The following is a 20,037-nucleotide window of genomic DNA, read 5'->3' as shown; positions in this document are numbered from 1 at the left end:
AACTCACTGTCCCCACAGCAGTCATATACGCAGTGCTCCAGCCCCCAGGCCCATTCTACACCCCCCCCCCCCCCTTGCAAACTGCTTCATACAGGTGGACAAGCCCTTTCTTATTATAAAGGCACTCAGGTGAGAAATGAAATTTACCGCACTTGCAATGGCAGAGAGATACTGGCCATTTTAAACCCAAACACCTCTCCTTACACCCAGCAGGAAGCTTAGTAGGCTCTTAAGCTATCCTGTATTGGAAAAAGCAGGAATATTGATTTTCTAAAATCAATACCTGCAGAGATGATTTTGGCTACTGGATTTCTTGATCTGCACATCAATAGTGACGGCAGCACTGACAAATGCGAGGAAATCCTGCAGGTTCTTAAAAACCCAACGTCTGCCCTCTCTCTGCCGAGGCACAGGCTGCTTGCCAAGCCAACTCTCCTTGAAGGATTTGCAAAATGAACCCCAAACAGGCAGAACATGATGCAGCACCTGCAACCACGTGGGCATGAACGCTCAGGTGAAGGGCTGGCAGAGTGGCCACACGGAAGCTTCAGCTGTCGAGGGTAAAAGTTTGCAAGTTTGCTTTGCTTCCTCACGTGTGAAAATGGACACTATATTAGAAGCTGTGGAGGAAAAACGTGCCCTAAACACACCAGAATGTGGCTGGCCAGCCAGGACAAAGATGGCAGACACCAGGCCAGGAATGCCAAGTTCAGTCTCTGGCTTGTCCCAGCAAAGATCAAGAGTGATAGGTGACTGAAAACTGCCTTGGCGGCTGCAAAGTCTGAGCACTACCAGAAAAATTGCCCTGTAGCTTTTGTCTCAACACTAACTAAGTAAAAAGAGATTCCTGAAGTGGTCATTTTGGGAGAAGATGTTGACGGAGGCTGAGTGGTATTTTCTCTAGTGTCAGCCAGCATTGACCCAGCCCTAACACCTGCCCTGAGGCTTTGGGGAACAAGAATGACAAAATCAATAACAACTCTCCCCCCATCTCTTTCTCACACACTCTCAGCGGGATCCCCTAGTGCCCATTACCTTATGTCCCAGCTGAGCTGCTTCTCCTCGAGCTGCTGTGGCAATGGGATCGATGAGGTGCCCGATTTCCTGGACCACTGAAGTCAGCTGCTCCTGCAGGGCCTGATAAGGAGAGAGAGCTGTCAAGTTCAGCTTACAACAGCTCCCCACGTAGTTGTACTGATTTTAAAAGGTCCATGTGAAAGATAAGGGAGGTCGAAAGAAATGGATATCAGAATGCCTGGGAGTGCCATCCAGCCACTGCTCTGACCCTCCCCATCCCAGCAACCCTCAGTTCCCCTGGGCTAAACCCCTCCTCCCCACAGCTCCATCCATGAGGGACACAAGCAGGCCCCAGGAACACCTTTCCTACTGGCTTCTCACTCCTGGCAACCATAGTAACAACGGATGCTACTGGTATCTTTACTTTGGGTTATTCAGCATAATTACTGGAAAGCTGGAACTGCGGTGGCTTTCCAAGAAGGGAAGACAATTGTGTCCAAATGGAGGTAGCTAATGGTGGGGTCCGAGGGAACATCCAGGTTGCAGTGTCCTCAGAACTAAGAACCCCTTAAGCGGGGAGTGGGGAGGAGGGTGATGTAAAAATGACATCAGCTCTCTTAAAGCAGGACTATTTCCCAGAGAGCACACTGTGAAAACGGCCAGGTGAAATGCCCACTAGGCTATGGTCAGGTGCTCTGTTCGCTGTATTTAGTGATGCGGATGCCATTATCGAAAATGGCACCATCAAGGCATTTCTTCTCAGGTTTGAGAGACAGTTTAATCTCTCCATCCCAAAGAACCGAGCTCACGCTATAAAGAGACGGGGCAAGGTATCTGGACGCTGCTGAAGTGCGAAGGGGGCGGGGAATTCAAAGATGGAGAGTGTTAACTAGGCGCGGGAAAGATCAGATCCCGCTGTAGAAATCTTCACAGGAGCTTCTCCACTTCATAGAGTCCGGATCAATAGATCAGAAGGCTGGACATGTTAGCTCTGCACTCGCCAGCACGGAACGGGGTGACTCCTGACAAAGTGACAATGTCCTGCTCATAGAAATGAGACTCGGGCTACTCTCCTACCGAACAACACTGCATATGGGGGGGGGGGGGGGGGGGGCTTTGTGCAGAGCTTAGTCAACGAGAGGAGCAGCCTAACCCGCAAACTTGAAAACAAAAAAAAGGAAAAAGGAAAAAGTTAGAGAGATGGAGGCAGGTAGAGAGAAACCTCCACACTTCCAAGGGTCTTATTTAGCAAATTACTTCTTATCTTCTCACTCATCATGTAACTACAGTCAAGAATGCAAGACTATCCCAGCGAGGTCGTCTTACTACAGATGGCTTGTTAGATTAAATATGGTAGAGGTAGGAAGCACATTCAGATAAAGGGGAGGGATTTTCTTCCCAGGGAGGAAGTCAAGACAGAGGACATGCTTTGGTGATGGTGTTGAAAGGATGTGGGTGTGAGGGGGGTGCTAGTGACAGTGTGTGCTTGGTTGGTGGTAGTTCAGGAAGCTGCACACGTATGACAGGCACACTGCTCTGTATGCACATTCTACTTTAATAACAGGTTAACGATGATTCTAACATTCTGCACAGGATGAGAACACATATTCCTTCTGTCTTTCCTTGGAAATGGGGGAGGCGGGTGAAGCAACAATGAAATACACAGCTCTATTAATAAAAATGAGCAATTCCAATTCCAGGCCCTGTTTACAGACAGGGGCCAAAGTTCATTGTCGATGAGTTCAGTGTCGGGAGAGAAACACCAGTCAACAGACCATTCATATTTACTAAGTACCTTCCGAGCGTCAGGCACTTTCAACAGAAAGAAAGAAGTATGAATCAGGGGTCTTTGGACAGGTAACAGAAAAAACTCAAAGGAGCCAAGAAGGAAAATTCAATTCTCAACTTTGGAAAAATGGGCAAGAGAGGGCAATGTGGCTCTGAATTAACAGAATGCAAAAGCTCTCTCAATACTAGATATTGAGTAACAAGGGCAGAATCCTTGATCTCTGCATGGACCAAACACATAGCGCTGAATGCTGAATTCGCTCATTAGTCAAAAAAGTGCTGAAATATGACAGGGAAGCACTCAAAATTTACACGCTTAGGTCTGCTCTCCTGAATATGGTAACTCCACCGACTGACACACTCTTACCTGACAATGATCATTTCCCTCCAAATTTCAGCCAAATCTGAACCTTCCACCCCCACAGTACATGTGTTCCTTCATCAAACCATCATTCTCTGCTCAGCATTTGCCCGACCCCCTCCAAAAACTTCCCAGGCTGCTTCCAGGGGAAGGTGGCCCAATGATGAAGCTCTTTATCAAAAACATGTTGGTGCCATTCCCCCATCCCCAAAGCCTGATGTTGGCATTCTTCAGTACTTCCAGAGGCTTCCGAGCTGGCCACAGAGCCCTGCATACCTCCACGGAGATGTCGTCCCTCGTGGCCAAGCTCTGGCTGACAGCGGCCAGCGAGGCCTGCTCGATGTCCCGGATGCACCGGTTGATGCTGTCAATGGAGTAGTCACATTCCCTCTGTCCAGGGGCCTTGTCCCTGGAAGGGACACAGCAAGTAGAACACGGGCTCCACGGAGCGCAAGTCCCCAAACCTGCTCCAGAACTGGTGGGCCAGGAGCCCCTGTCTACTTTCTCTCCCACTCGATTGCTTTAGGGAGTGAATTCCTGACCCTTGCTTGGCAAGGCTTCTCTGCATAGCCCAGGAATTTCTTCACTTAACACTTGTGCTAAGTATCTTTCTGGTGGGAAGGGTAGGGTGCTGTCCACCATCTCAGGCTGATGCCAGGCAATGGCAAATGAAACAATTTGGACTTGGATTCTCCATTCACTGGCTTAGGCATAGGACCCTCATTAAAAAAAAAAAAAAAAAAAAAAGGGCAGTGCTATTTCCAGTGCAAATATACTATGCTCTCTACATTGCATACTAGTTGCAAACGTCCTGGGCTGTGGTAGGAGTTAAAATATTTAGTGGATTTTTCTTTGCGAGGCATTAAGAAAGAAATGCCTTAAGTTTCAGAAGCAATTTCAAAAACAAAATATACCTGAGGAAAGGCATATACTCCATGCTGTGGGGTAATTAACTTTGGTCAACTTCAAAAATGTTTTATCTACTCAGGGGATGACTTTTCATAGTAGATAGGCTCCTACTACCACCATGGAGGTTAGAGATGCCCAGAGTTACTCTGGGACCTGGAATATTCTTTTTGTCTTATTATCAAGGTAAGGTAACCCCAAATCCTGCTAAATAAGCAGTGGTGCTCTCTGCCTAATCTCCTAGGTATCGACAATATGGTACAATGTTTATAAGGACTGGGACTAAAGCAGTCATGCCTGGGGATGCCCTTGGGAATGTTACCTAAATGCCTTTCTGCCTGAATTCTCTAATCAGTAAAAGAGAGACAATAGCAGCATCTACTTTACAAGGTTGCTGTGATGAACATATAATGTAATACAGGTACAATGCTTAGAATAGTATCTAATATATGATAAATACTTTAGTTAGCTATTATTGTTGTGACAAGTGCTACCGCTGGTCCCAAAGAGGTAAAGAAAAAGATGATGACAATGATCAACCACGTTGCTATTAAATAAAAGTCCTGATGGGCTTATCCCCCTCCTGCCCTGTTGGATGCAGGCCGCTAGCAATTCCTGGAGGAGACACTAACCTGATAGACGTGATGAGACTCTTTATAGAGTCAGAAACAGTGTGGGAATGTCCCGCTAGCACAGACCAGGTGGTCGGGTCTTTGGGGTTGATGGCCAGTGAGCGTGCAGTGCGGATGAGGTATGATGAGCTCTCCAGCATGGTCTTGGCTGACACCAGGATTGGTTCTTGTGCCTGGGAGCCCTGGGACCAAAGAGCAGAAGGGTTAAGGGCAGGGCACACAGACTAAGTGAATGACTTGGACCCTGGAAGGTCATGTTCTTTATCAAGTCACCACCTCTGTCCTTCGAAAGGAGACAGAGGGTAGGGAAGCATGGGGGCTGGCTCACATGGGGCCTGGATGATGAGGACCTGGGGCCATGCCACTCCTTAAATATTATTTTTGAGTGTGAAAGAACATACCGAGAAAGAATCAGCCCCAAACCTATGCACAGAGATTGTTCTCAACATATAAAGCCAAGACATTACCTCTTAAGTGATGTACAGACATTGAGTTTCATGAACTCTGCTTGTATCATCAATGACAACAGTAACAGTGCCCTACACATTGACAGAAAGAGTTTTTGGAATCCTTAACTGTTCATGCCCCTTCAGTGCCACACAAAACAAGCCAAAGACCTCAGTTTTACCTTTGCTGTGAGGATTCCCTACCTCGGAGCTGATCTGGGCAGGAATGCTGACAAACTCGGGGTTGGAGGCGAACGCTGTCAAGTTCTCCACGGCTTCGATCAAGGGGGCGGTGGCAATTCGACACTTGTTGCGGTTGTCCTCAGAGAAATCCCCATCCAGAGCCTGATGGGAGAAAACACAGAGATCACTCCTGGGCCGCAGCAATCACCACCCAGCGAAAAGAAGGTGGTTTAATGGGAATACTGAAAATGTCTGGTGAGTCCATAAACAATGAACAAGAACTGATTGGAGGGATCTCTGCCATCAAGCAGAGGGGCTAAGTGAGCAATGGTAGGAAAGAAAGCTGAGTGTGTGGCTCACAGGCCAACTGACCTCACAGCCCATCCACTCCCCACTTAACATGATTCCAAGAGTGCCTGCTCTTCTCTCCCCTTGAGCTATGCTGCCCATCCCTGTGGCTGAGCCACTTTCTTCCCTGCTTTTGAGACTATAACCCTTTGGCTCTTCCCCTCCATTTCACTCCAATTAAGTCTATCCTTTGCCAAACTATAAAAATATCTTACACTGTGTACCACTTTCAACTTCTCCTAAGCTATTTTTACCTGGATGTCCCTGAATGACTGACGGAGGGAGGGCTGATGTATCTGTCATTTTCAAATGAGCAAAATGGAATGCAATGGGAAAAAACATACTAGAACTATTCCCAGCAATACGGACACATCTCACACATGCAATAGTTCGGTAAGGAGGCCAGACACAATAGGGTACCCACTATACAATTCCAGTAGTGCAAAAGTACAAAAACAGGTGAAACTAATTCTGGGTGTTAGCTGTCAGGTCACCCTTTGGAGCCAGTGAGACTGAAGGAGCAGAAGTAGGCTTCTGGGCGCTGGCCATGTTCTGTCTCTTCAACTGGCCACAGTTACTTAGGTGTGTTTGGCGTGGGAAAATTCACTGAGCTCTGCACACATGGGCTTTTAATCTATGTATCTTTTGCTTCCAAAGTTTCTTTCTTTTTAAAATTAGCAGCAGTAATACAAGGGCACTGAATGATGAGTCACGTCGCGATCAACAGCCTGCACAGGAGACAGGCCAGGAAAGTGGCCTGTGATGCATGCCAGACCACCCCACAAAGGGTCAACACTTGGATCCCAAGCTCCCCAACCACGGACTGCACCTGCTCAAGCACAAGGCTGCTAGAACGGATGGCCTGTGACCAGTGACAGCACCCCTGCCTCCCAGCAAAGGGCAACATTTGAGAAGGCAGTTATGTTTGTCGAAGAACGTAGATTTCTTTGTTAAATGACGAATTAAACTTTTAATTTAACCCTTATGAGCAACACAGAAAAGTCAATTTAGACAATTAGCGAACAAAAAACCGGAGGCACCAGCAATTACAGAACAAACCGGATCTGAGATGCGAACCTTTCTATTTCTCAATAAGGCAAGAGTAGGCAGGCACGGTTAGTGTAAAGGCTACTTGAATAACAACTATATTCCAATCAAGTCTTGACAGCTGGGGCCGGTAATTACACATCCGCCATGCTAATATTTTCTGAGGAACTCCCATAAGCCTGGTTAATTTACCGTCTTCATTAGTACTGTGCACAGTTTGCCTCTGCTGAGGCCCTTCTCCACCAGATAGGCACTGACCTTGACCCTAACTTGGCCCATTCTGTGGTTCTTCCAGGCCCAGTGGAAACCCTATGTGCCTGCTACTTACTCATATTTATGGCTTCAGTTCTGACTCCACTCACGTACTCAGTAAAAGTTGAGTTAGCATCTGTTACCTCCACTGAAGCACTGCACCGGCGACATGGCAGTGAACCGTCTGGGCGCTCTCATCTTGTTGCACTATTACCATCATTGACTCCTTGAGATCAGGCCCTACCAGGCTTCGGAGCAATTTGGGCACACATTGGGAGGCCGGCTGGGTGCTGCATAACAGGAGCCCGACAACAGTGGCCCCAGCACAGGCGGACCACTGAAGCAGGCAGATGGCAGGAGCGGACTTTGGCATCAAAGGAACTCGCATCCCAGCTGCACCAGTCGCACCCCCTCCAGCGGGAGTGATAGGGCTTCTAGCTCAGCTTCTAGCTGCCCCTTTACCTCTCCACAGTCCTCTCATCCTCTTTTCTACCGTCTACAACACTCTCGGCCTATTAGGAAGGCAGATGTCTGATCACGCCACCCACTCTTAGGGGAACTAATTAAAAACGACAAGATGATTACCCCAGGTAAATCCCAAGGAATGGTTTCCTAATTGTGCAGTTTCATCGACTGCACCAACAGGATGAAGAAAGGATTTTTTTTTTGAGACTGGGCCCTAACATCACATATCATGTAGCCCATTGCGGGTCAAGGGCAGGACCCTGAATAGCGTGGGCTGTGGACGACAACGCCAAGCTCCAATCCAGCACTGTTTTCCATTTTCAAGAGGGAAAAGCCATTTCCTCCAAAGGAAGAATTGAGCATCAGAAAGGATGGTTTGTTCACATGGACAGTATTTCACTTTTGAATGCTGCTTCCACTCTGGAGATGGCTGAGCAACCCCAGTAAACGGAATACTCAAATCTGGCCAGAGGTGGAACTTCAGGCAGGCACGACAGTTTTCACATAGATATTCCATGTCACAGAATGTTTAGTACACCCGTCATAACAGTGAAAGGGTAAATCCACTTAGCCAAATGCCCAGGCGCCATCGGGACCCTGAGCCAGCTCCTATGAATGTTCTCACACTTAGCAAAAATCTCACAGGGATCTGGGAGAAACAATTTCTGCATGTGTACCAGAATCAAAGATTCATGGACTTTGGGGGTTAGAAGGGATCTTAAAGATCATTTAATCCCAAAGCTCCAATGTTTCAGGTGATAAAACCAACACCTAGAAAGTGACATGCTAAGCCAGAACCCAGAACCAGAACCAGAACCCAAGACCCCTGGCTCCCTTCCCTCCTACTGACCTTAGAAAAGGCAACAAGAATAAGGCGTAAGAAGCCCAGGAGGTGTTTTTTTCCCTCCTTTTTCTTCTCAAGAAACCTATTTACCAATCCAAACAAAAGGACGATCAAGAAAACGTACTTACAGCCGAGTTAAAACCGGTTAATGAGAGCTGGACCTGGTGTCTTTTGGACGCCCTGTCAGTGCTTAATGGCAAAACCCTGAGCTTCAATTCCACTGCGAGAGGCAAGGCTGCGCTCCAACTTCTCAGAGAAACAAAAGCTGTGTTGTTGCACAATTTCTACTTGGCACCTAAACCTGAGTGACCGCACATTTAAAATAACATTCGATTCCACACATCTGATTTGAGGCTAGGTAAAGAGCTGACTGGAGAGAGAGAAGCAGGCACTGGTACACGGGGGGAACCAGCAGAAAGACGGCACCCGTGGTTAGGGCTCCGTGTGTTTCTCAGTTGGCCGGCATTGAGAGCAGCACCTGGCAGGGAGGAGGGTGCACGTATGTATTCTTGCTGAGCCACGCTCTGGGATCGCAAAGAATGCCATCGGCAGAGATTTACGATCCCTGGAGGCAGGCATCCTAATGGGTGCTGATGACCCACTGTGGGGTAATCTGCTCCCTGCTCGCCAGTGTTCCTCCGGGGAGGGGTTCCCCCCTTTCATTGTGAACTAGAAAGGTGGGGCAGCTGGGATTTAGGCTTGGGCACATCCTTGTGATTTAAAGGAAAAAAAAAAAGGACTAAGAAGCATAAAACTTAGAGCAAAATTCAGCCTCGATGGCGGCTGTTTCAAGCATTTAGGGAATTAAACATTCATTTCGCTATTCGACAGGATTCTTAACCATTCCTTAACTCAGCAAGTCTATTCGATATGTAGTACAGTGTGCTACAGTGAAATGGCCTTCACCATTTTCCTATTAGGAAATTCAAAACAAAGTTCATTGTCCCCGGCAAAGCCTGCCACCTGATGGGAATCGCAACACCAAGCGCATTTCAGCAAGCTGCGGAGCAAGAGGGTCATTTCTGTTCCTTGTGCACGGCTATCGATTCCCGGGGTGCTCGCGGGGAAGGAGGCTTCATCTTCTCCATGTCACAACAGCCTGTATCCCCCCTCTGGTGTTTCTGCACAGGCCTATCTTTAAGGCCATCACAAGAGCTCATCTGCTGCAGGCAGTTACAAAGAGGGGTTGCCACTGTGAGGAGAATCTGAAAAGAAAATGAGACCTTAACGGAGACAGGTCGGGATTTAAAACCGAGGAGAAGGCAGAAAAGAAAGGTATCCCAGAATTTGTATAGAATAGCTCCTTGCCTTTGTCTCCCCCTTGGTCCATCTAAATCTAGTCTGTTTTTTTGATGATCGGAAAATGGCCAAGTTTAATTGAAATAAGTTAGTTACACAGCAACCGGCAATGATGTCACTACGTCTCAATTCTATTGCCGTCTTTCCAGCCCTACCTCCCCCGAGACTGGCACACAAGCACTGTAAACACAACCAGGTATTTCTTCCCAGGCTGGTGAGATGGCTTAGTCTCTCCATGCTAACGATGTACACTGCATGCCATGGGCGAGAGCAGGCTTGAGTGGGAAGAGCAGGGGATCTGGGTCTGAATTCCGGTCTACCACTTAGTGGCTGAATCACCCCACGAAAGTTACTTAACCTCCTTGTGCGTCACTGTCCTGGCCGTAAAAACGGGGATGGCAAGCACAGGGTGGTTGGTTGTGTGGACTGAATGAGTGATATACACAAAACATGGAACAGGCCTTGGGTAAACTAAATATCGGAAAACGTAAGCTTTATTCATTTCTAATACCACGAACCATGACAGTAATTAAAGGGAGCTGCCAGCAGGATCCTGGGGGCACCTGGGCACTGGCTTTATTTATTCATCTTCAATTTATCTTATTATTGTCTTTAAATAAGCGGGTTTTAAGTTGTTTGTTTTTTTTTTTAAAGACTCTGTTTAAGCAGCTAAGTAATTGCCGACGGGGATAACTGCCCCGTGGCCCGCTTCCAACGGCTACTGGGCTGTACAATCTCTCCTTGGCTTCTGCTTTGCTCAGCCTGTTGACTAATTTCTCCACAAGATTAAACTGGCTTTGTGTGGTGCAAGGGAAATGAGGTGTGTAGTAACATATCCTCTGGAGACAACAGGGGGAAAAGCCCCATCCCTCCAGGACTTGCCCGGCAACGAAGCAGATCATCCCACCTCCACGAGCGTGAAAATCCTTCAGTAAAGTGTGAACCCTCCAACGGCCTTCCCTCCGGCACTTCCTGGTTTGCACAGAACTGACAGCTTGCCTTCCATGACTACCTCCTTTGGAGGTTCTTTGCCAGGGGCCTGCTGTTCAGGCTGTGGCTGTCTTCCCACCAGGTCAGCTGCTTGGTGTCTGCTGGGTGTCCCACGCACGGCAGACCGGGTTTGCGGTCTGATCACCCAGCTACAAATACTATAGCCAGCTATTGCGATTCCCTCCTCACAGGGTAACCTTGCCCTGCTTCCCCTCAACCTGTCCACGGCCATGAACACAAAGACGAACTTGTTATCAACACGGAATGCTCTATTTTAAGAAGCTCACGCTCCACTGAAAACATTTAAACAACTATAAATAGAATAGATATCACAGGACAGAATAAATTGACTTTTTTTAAAGATTTTCCCAACAGTTTCCCATTCCATTCTCCCTCCACCTTCTCTCTTGGTCCAGAGATATTTAACAACCATGGCAGGGTCCTCTACCAGCCCCTCAAAAGCACCCTCCCCCACTAAGCACATAGTTTACCCCTCCCCACCCACTATGCAGAAGGCTAGTAGAGACCAAGGCTGTTGGTTTTTCCTGATAAATATCTCCATCACTAATGAACCGCTCCTCAGTGACTTAAATCATGAGACTGAATTGGAAGTTGAACCCCACTAGAAGCAAGTATTAGAGAGCAGAGCTACAATCCCCTACCTCGTTCCCCTCTGCAACAGGTGTCACGGGGATTCCTAAGGCCTCAGCTCAGCGACCTACCTTGATGGTCTTCACCAGGTTGGCAGTGCTGTTGGCGACTTCCTTGGCTGACTGGACAAAGTGCCTCTTGGCCACAGGGTTGCCCGTCTTGGATGAGGCGATGCGGCAGGCGTTGCACAAGGCTGAGGTGTGCTTGGCGACAATCGTGGCGGCTGACAGAACCTATAAAGCACGGACTGGGTTGGGGGCACCCCAAGCTTCAGTGCAGAGGGGTCCAGTTCACTGGAGTCCACCCTGGTCCCGAGCCCTGGATTCCCCTTCAACTCACATGTCTAGGGCTCGTGGAAATAAAACCCATGTCTCTAGCTCTGCCGCCCCTGAAGTCACTCCAAGAAAGGGGAGGGCGGGAATTATTAAGGCAGAGAGACTAAACAAAGAAAAGGAAAGGCAGGGCTGATGTGGGAGTGGGCTGGGCTCCAGGCAGTCTCAGAGGAGATGCTGTCAGCTATCCTTTGTGACCCCCAGCCAGGAGGGACACGGCCCAGGGTCTAGGCCAGCGCTGCCCGACAGAAATACAGTGCGAGCCACATATCTAATTTTAAAACTTCTAGTAGCTACATGAAAATAAGTACAGAAACAAGGGAAATTATTGTAAATAATATATTTTATTGAGCTTGATATATCCAAAACATTTCATTTCACCATGTAATCAATTTAAGAACATTAAGCTTTCACAATCCTTTATCCTACTAAGTCTTTGAAATTGGTCAGTATTTTACACTTACAGCCCATCACAGTTTGGACCAGTTCCATTTCAAGTGTTTAACAGTCACATGCAGCTGTATGTCACTCCCAGGTGGGCTATAGGCACCTTATTAAGGGGTGTGGCTCAGGGATCTCCCAGCCCCAGCTGCGTTTCTGAATCTGCCTGATCACTTTGCTGAGGCTGGTAACACCCCTTTGGCCTTAACTGGACAGGTAAGGAATCTCCGGTGCACTGACACCTGCCTTAGGTCTGGGTGGTCCCCCAGGTATCCTTTACTTGGGTCCTTCTCCTGCCTCAAGAACGCTGGTCCCAGGGTCAGCAGTAGATGTGCCCATCACAGCCTGCCTCTGCTAGCCCATATAGGCCATTCTTGTTCTTTTTAGCACATACTGCTGGAATTATTGAACACGACCCACGTCACTTGGGTATTAGAAGTATCAAGGAACGTCACACGTACTGTCTAGTTCTCAAATGTCTCTGTGGCTCCTTTTGTGCTGTGGATTCTGACCCAGCTTTGGGGTCTGGGTCAGCACCACCACCTCTGGGAAGTGACCCCTGAGAGCCCCTCAGAGAATTCATCACACCTTCCTCTGTGCCTCCCTTGCCTTGTCATCATACCCCGATCACTCCATCTTCCAAACTTTAACCCACAGTAAGAGTTAAGGGGGTAGGGGGTCGGGTCTCCCTCACAGTGACCCTTAGTGCCAAGCACAGAGCAAGCCCTCAACGTTATGTCCCCTGAACTGAACAAATGGAACCGTGAACCTCCTGATGAATCTCGCTGTGACTACGCCACCGTGACTGCCTTCCGGCACTCCATTCCAGAGCACCTACCTGTTCCACCCTCACCACATTTTGCAACATCCCCCTAAGTCATGATCTGGCTGGCTTTGCAAGTTCTGAAAGAATGGTCATCTTTATTCTCGCAGTCTCCCGCCACCCACCTCCAGGAGCTCAAGGACATGCAGATCTCACATCCCTGCCCCAAAGTTACCTGTGACGGGCTGCTGCCGGGGTCCACCAGGTTCTGGCATGCCATCTGGATAGCCTGGTTTGCCCTGGCAAACTGGATGGGGTCCACAAGGCCCTGATGGCCTGCCTGGCTGTTCGGATCAGAGATGCCAACGAGGTATGCAGCCTGGAAGGGAGGAGGTAAACCACAGCTCAGGCTCGCTGTACTCCTAGATACGCCTGTGGGGGAGTGTGGTCCCACAGTATACATACAACAGTCATTCTCAGGTGCTCCCAGTGCAAGGTGGTCAGACTCATCTCATCAATAAGAGTTTAGGCATGGACAAGCTGACACTCGCTTGGGCCGGGAACATGCCAGCAGGAGTTTGCTACAGGCTTTTGGGAACAGTCTCCTTGTTCTTAAGAAAGCCTCAAGAAGCTCTTCCATGGGGCATGACCAAGGATGGATGCAGCCCTGAGTGCTCTGGCAGCCACCTTATGACCATGAGGGGGACCAGCCTCAGCATGGAGCTCACTCTTTGGCTGGCAGATGGCAGAGGGGGGAAAAAAGTGGGTGTAGACTGATGGTGTGGAGCTACTGGGGAGGCCAACCCTGGAGCCTGCCCTACATGAGGATTTCTCATCTCGTAGCCTAATGTATCCTTCTTGTTTAGGCCAGTATTTGAAGCAGTAAGAAAGAATGAATAAAATGGTTCGGGGGAAAAAAAGGCAATATTCGGACTCCAAGAGGACAAGAGGCTACAAGAGAAGGTTTTCTCTTCAAACCCTTTGGAGGTGTTAGCCAAATAACAGGGAGAAAATGAATCTGTGAGGGAAAATTCTAACCTTAACTCATTTCCCCTGAGATATGAGGGGCCAAATAAGGGAAGGTGATTTCACCCTCTGAACTAGGGATGCTTTTCTTTGGTTCAATAAAATCTTCCAGGCTCAAGGCAATTGTCAAATGATAAATCCTTCAAGGTAAATGCTGACATTCTTGGAAGTTCAGTTACATGAGCCCAGCAATTATTGGAAATACACAGCACAGTTGAAGACGAGCCAGGAACATGCTTGATCATGACTCTGTGTGATGGCATCCAATTTTTTCTCCTTCTGATTCTAAAAAGAGCATGACTAAGACTTTTGCAACTCTAAAGTCTCAGAGGGAATTTGAATTGTGTCATGCCTATTTTTTTCCCCCCAAACAACTTATCTGTAACAATGACCTTAAAAAAAAAAGAAAAAAAGAAAGAAAAAAAGACGGGCCTCTGAACCCTTAGGCTGGGTCTGCAGGGTTCAGTGTTCTCTCCAGGCTGCTCTGCTCCAGGGGTAACGGGCTGATGTTTTGCCTAAATGCTTAGCCAGCAAGAGCCACCACCTTCTCCATGGTTTCCGTGGTGATGGGTGGAGATGGAGCTGAAGCTGAAGCTGAAGCCCCCACGTGCCTCCCACAGGGACCCGGCACAGGACAGGGCTGGAAAGCCTGCGTTGTGGGGCACGGGGACCCGTGCCTTACCTGAGCTGCAGCCTCCGTCAGCCCACAGAGAGCCTTGGACGCAATCCCCACACACTCCCCAAAAGCAGGGAGGTCCCCGGTCTTGGCATTCTGCGAAATCCCTGCCATTGACTCGCCCAGAACCTGCAAAACAAACCACGAGCGATATTCTGACCAGCATTCCTTCAGACCATGGGGTAAAGGGGCTACCCTTCCAACTTGAATGTTCGAGGCCACTTAATCTACAATATTTGCCATTATTTTACTTCATTTGCAATAAGAAGAGATTTAAGATAATGATATCATTTCTGTTCCACAAAGAGAAATAAATAAAGTCTGAAGCTTTCACCCAAAAGTTATCTATATCTCAAGGAGGTACAGTTACTATACACAGATCAATAAACTAAAATCTATACAGGGCAGCCCATGGGTGAATGGTCTAAACTGAGAACCGTTAGTTCCCAGAATATAAAATCAGACATATCTACCGAGCTATAGGTGAAGACCATGTCCAGAAAGCAGAAGACACACTCTTCCCGATATTATTCACTTATTAATTGATAGTCTTTAATTAATTAATTAATTTTGGGGGGTTGCACTGGGTCTTCATTGCTGTGCGCGGGCTTTCTCTAGTTGCAACGAGCGAGGGCTACTCTTTGTCGCAACGTGCATGCTTCTCATTGCAGTGGCTTCTCTTGTTGCGGAGCACGGGCTCTAGGCGCTCAGGCTTCAGTAGCCGTGGCACATGGGCTCAGTAGTTGTGGCTCATGGGCTCTAGAGCGCAGGCTCAGTAGTTGTGGTGCACAGGCTTAGTTGCTCCCGTGGCATGTGGGATCTTCCCGGACCAGGGCTCGAACCCGTGTCCCCTGCACTGGCAGGCAGATTCTTAACCACTGCACCACCAGGGAAGTCCCTATCAGAGGTCTTTAAAATAACAGCTAAACGGGATTTCAGTACTCAGAATCTAACCCAGAGAGGTCAACCACCATGCACAAGGTCAGACAGAAGGTCACACAGGCAGAGGCAAGGCGCCTGCCCCATATCTGGTGTTGTGTCTTCATGGGCCTCCTCATGCCCCATGAAGGCAGGTCCTACTTTCCAGGGTCACAGATCTTAGAACTGAAGGATGTTCAACAGAAATCTTTAGGGAGACTATGACATCCAAGTCTAGAACCCAAGACAGAGCTCTTTGTTTGTCAAGAAGCCATCTTGGATAGGGAAAGAAAGAAATTCCATTCATCTCACTTGCATTTCATTTTATCCTGATTTTGAGGCATTCTCAAAAAACACTGGTGCAATTACCACAGATCAGTGTTTCCTGACCTTTTAAAATATTATTATTATTGCTCTGATAAGAAGTCTTTTTAGACCACCTCCCTCCAACTGCTACCCACATTACATTAAATACTAAGAAATAAGATCTTGTTGAGCAGGGTTAAGATTTGGAGAAGGGAGGACACAAACCTTTGTATAGTCTTAGATACTTTCACCACCCGCACCCCCCAAAAAACCCCCACAATTTTTCACTCCCCTTGAGAATGCAAGGCATGGATAGATGGTGAAAAGAACACACGGGAGGATCTCATATAAGCCAAGGCCATTGAAGGGCTTTCCCCACCAGTGCAGTCCCAGTGGAAGGAAATACATGCTCCGACTCACAGTAAGACCCATCCCTCATAGGGTCTGAGCAGTGGTTCTCATAGAGTGGCCCCTGGACCACATGGCAGGACCTGGGAACTTGTCAGAAATGCACAACCTCCCCCACCTTGGGATCTATTGAATCAGAAACTCAGGGGTGTGACCTAGCAAGGTGTGTTCAACAAGACCCCCAGGTGATTCTGATGCACAGCCAGGTTTGAGAAGCACCTGGGCAAAGGGCGCCATAACAAGGCTTTAGGACATGGGCAACCATGCAGAGGGGCCACGGGCCGGTGCACACAAAGCATGTCTTGATTCTTCCCCACAATGAGGAGGGATGCTCACAGCACAGCCAGGCTTACCTTGGAGTTTTCCATTACACTCTCGATGCAGTCAAAGTAAGAAAGGTCACTAACAGGTTCATTGGGATTGTCCAACATCCCCTTGACAGTCTACAGAAGGAGAACACAACTTAAGAGCAAGCCTTATAGAACAAGGGAAACTCAACATAAAATACCAACTATCAACTTCCCCTCCATACACAGGATTCTGGTCATTATCCAGATTCTTGAGAGGAATTTAGACCACAGTGTCTGCGACTTCAGATTTCCTGCGGGCAACACCACGCTGATTGGGGTGGGTGTGTCTTGGTTAGCTCTGACAGAGAGGAGAATCTCTTGTTTTCAAATGTGAAGGAGAAGCTTGGTATCCACAGAACGGGGACATTTTTTCCTTAAAGAATCTGAAAGTTAGTGGGAGGCAATATATATTCATGGTCAATGAGTATAATTTCTCTGCTGGATAACTCCAAGGAGTTTAAATGTCAAGGACAGGTTCATTCATTTCTTCTTGATTAGTAGGGACCTCTGTTTTCAATGCTGGGACCTTTCAATGGGTAGGCATGAAAGAAGGTAACCCCCCCCAAAACCGCCCACTGGAATGGTTCATTTGTTTTTAATTTTAAAAGTATAGAAAATGTTGGATCTTGTTTAGGTCTCCATCAAGGAACAGGGCATGGGGTTTGCTTCTTCTGCCTTTGTCTCCAGTCTGCTGAAAACGGTTGCTAGCTTTCATGTTGCAATAACCTTTGATCATCGTTTATGAGGGACTTTTCCAGGGGAGGAAAGTCCGGGGACATAGCCATCCATCTTCCTCCCTGTTGAGTGAGAAGATACAGTGGGACCTAGCAGACTTTGGGGCACAGCCAACAAAAAGACAAGGCCATGTGAGTTACTAAGGGTTGGGGGGAAGTAATGGTGAAACTGCTGAGTTAATCAGCAAAGATCTAAGGGAAAGAGGGCTGCATAAAGAAGGTGTTCATTTCATTGAAGAAACTCCTCCCACTCCTTGGATAATCAAAACTGCCTTAGTAACAGCAACACTGAAATAGCCATAATTTTGGCAACCAAGGATACCATTAAGGCACAGAGGATGTGCATCTGGGCCAACAGACCTCATTTAGATCAACAGTCCACGTATCATTTATATTTGCAAATGTGAACAGACCAGGATAGGGCAGTGACTCACCCAAGGAAGGAAACATTCTCCACTGTTTTCAGAATGCTTCAGTCCCCTGCCTATTCTCACTTTCAGTTGTGCCAATGGCCTCTTGCCATCGGCGGACTGGGCCTCAATCAGACCCTTCAGAAGCTGCAATCAACCCCCCACCTCTAACATCTCTGGCATGGTGGGTATCCCTGTTCAGAAAACTAAAGGTACACTCGGTACAACCAACCCATATCTACTGAGATAACCATTTGCCTGTTTCAACATAACCTGAATTGGTTAGGACTGCTTTACAGACAAGTAGGCACACTGATTTTATTCTTGCCCATGTATACTCTGTGGGCATAAATGAATTTTCTATTAAAAATAAACCCTAAGTATGAATATAAACTGATAAGCCCTACACTGTGTCTGGGCCACTAGGAGCTCCACGGCCCTGACTGGAGCCGTGGAGTCAGGGCCCTGACATACACCCTGACTGTATAGTAATAAGTGTTACTCCTGGGTTTTCTCTAATGAGCCCCCTACATGTTACAAAATACAACGTATGGGAAAATCATTTTTACTCATAAAGCACATCTATTCCAGCTTCTCCCAAACGCCCCAGAATAATCACTCCCAAACTTTTTAGGTAGAAATTGCTTATCTTCAGCCTACACTCAATACCATAGGCCTCTTCCTGTATGAAATAAAGAATCCTTTAACAAAGCAACTCTTAAGTGGAAACAGGGAAGCAGGGATGATAACCCCACCAAATCTAATTTTTCTTTAATTCCTTCCCACTTGGATTGGAACTTTGGCCCAATAGTTTCCCAGGAAAGATCAAAGGTAAGAATAGAGGAGAAGAACCTGACCCGGAGGGAAAGGACAGACACACAGACACTCTGAAATCCTCAGCAGCCTTTCAGGGACTCACCTCGAGCTCCCGCAGGGCGTTATCACATTCCTTCTGGCCAGGAGCTTGCTGGGTGCACAGAGTGATGAGCTGATTGATGCTCTCCGTCACAGCTCTGCGACGACAAATACGGAAAGAGTGTTTTTTGTTTTGTTTTGTAAAGATCAACAGTAATTTCCCCAACAATGTTTTGTAGGTTCGCTAGGAATACAATTAATTCACTATAAAGGCTGTGGTCCCTGTGACAGCTCTTCCACAAGGCTCTAAACCAGCAGCCCCCGACCTTGCTGGCACCAGGGACCGGTTTTGTGGAAGACAATTTTTCCACCGGGGGGCAGGGGGATGGTTCAGGCAGTAATGAGAGCAATGGGGGGATGGGTCAGCGGTAATGCGAGCTATGGGGGAGCGGCAGATGAAGCTTCCCTTGCTTTCCCGCCGCTCACCTCCTGCTGTGCGGCCGGGTTCCTTAACCAGTCCTCCGCCTGTGGGTTGGGCCCCCTGCTCTAAACAACCAAAAATCAACCACAACCAGGGAAGAGAGAATGAGAATCCCTACTTTGCTTCTCATTATTCATTGATTTACCCTTAAAAGTATCAATACTAACAGTTCTCTTAAGAAAGTGTGGCTATCTTTAATATATTCACAAGAAGGAATTCACAATGAAGTTGCAAATGGCAAACAGCTCATAGTAACACTGTTTTCAGAATCCTTCCCTAGCAGCCCACAGGAATGGGATGATCCGAGCTAGGCTATTTTGGACAGCCTTTGTATAGTTTGGACTATTTTGTATATTTTAAAAGTCACACTGTAAACTGTGCCTTATGATTTTAAAACCTCTTCTTACCATTCATTTCTACATGACTGACCAGTTCCTAGAAGCTATACCAACATTATTCTTTAAAAGAGCTATTTTCTTTGTTAACATTAATAGGAATCAGAGATGCTTACATGATTTTACATGTGTTTCCATTCTTCTTAGAACTTAAAACACAGCCCAGATTTTTTCCTACATTGGCTAGGGTTCCACCCCTCCTGGACAGCCTCTGTTTAGGTTGCCATGGATGATTCATAAAGGCACGGTCCATTTGGAGTTAATTTCTTTAACAAGGTGTGAAATATGGATCCAGATTTTTTTTCATGGGGGGGATATATGGAAGTCTAATTATTCCAGTACCATTAAAAATGCCATCCTTTCTGCACTGAATTGCTTTTTTAACCTTGTTGACAGTCAGTTGGCCATATTTGTGTGGGTCTACTTCTGGACTCTATTCTATTCCATTGACCTGTGTGTCTAACCCTTCACCAATACCACACTGTTTTGATTACTGTACCTTTATACTAAGTCTTAAAATTGAATACCCTTGTTTTTATAAATGAAAAAAACAGACATACACACACACACACACACACACACACACACACACACACACACACGAGATAATTCCCTAAGGAGATGCTACAAATAAGAAGCAGAAATAAGACTTAAACCCATGTCTATCAGACACAAAGGCCAGATTCAAAACCATTTTTCTGCAGGGCCATAAC

At 47.3% G+C, this 20,037-nt stretch overlaps 1 protein-coding gene across 2 annotated transcripts in view; it reads right to left on the bottom strand.

Moving 5' to 3' along the window:
* The window catches only part of TLN2 (talin 2), a 453,800-nt gene that overhangs the window by 75,517 nt on the left and 358,246 nt on the right, over nt 1-20,037 (bottom strand). For both annotated transcript variants that reach the window (XM_027123203.1, XM_027123204.1), the window contains exons 33-41: nt 18,513-18,606; nt 16,453-16,542; nt 14,474-14,596; nt 13,001-13,144; nt 11,301-11,462; nt 5,355-5,495; nt 4,705-4,886; nt 3,443-3,575; nt 1,036-1,137 (exon numbers count right to left, since the gene is read on the bottom strand). In XM_027123203.1, coding sequence (XP_026979004.1) covers nt 1,036-1,137; nt 3,443-3,575; nt 4,705-4,886; nt 5,355-5,495; nt 11,301-11,462; nt 13,001-13,144; nt 14,474-14,596; nt 16,453-16,542; nt 18,513-18,606 — 1,171 coding nt within the window. The remainder of the gene's footprint in view (nt 1-1,035; nt 1,138-3,442; nt 3,576-4,704; nt 4,887-5,354; nt 5,496-11,300; nt 11,463-13,000; nt 13,145-14,473; nt 14,597-16,452; nt 16,543-18,512; nt 18,607-20,037) is intronic.

This window comes from Aethalodelphis obliquidens, unplaced genomic scaffold (genome assembly GCF_003676395.1).
Source record: "Aethalodelphis obliquidens isolate GAN/ISIS:26980383/991018 unplaced genomic scaffold, ASM367639v1 scaffold26, whole genome shotgun sequence".
Classification (NCBI taxonomy): domain Eukaryota; kingdom Metazoa; phylum Chordata; class Mammalia; order Artiodactyla; family Delphinidae; genus Aethalodelphis; species Aethalodelphis obliquidens.
This window is presented reverse-complemented; position numbering and strand designations above follow the sequence as displayed.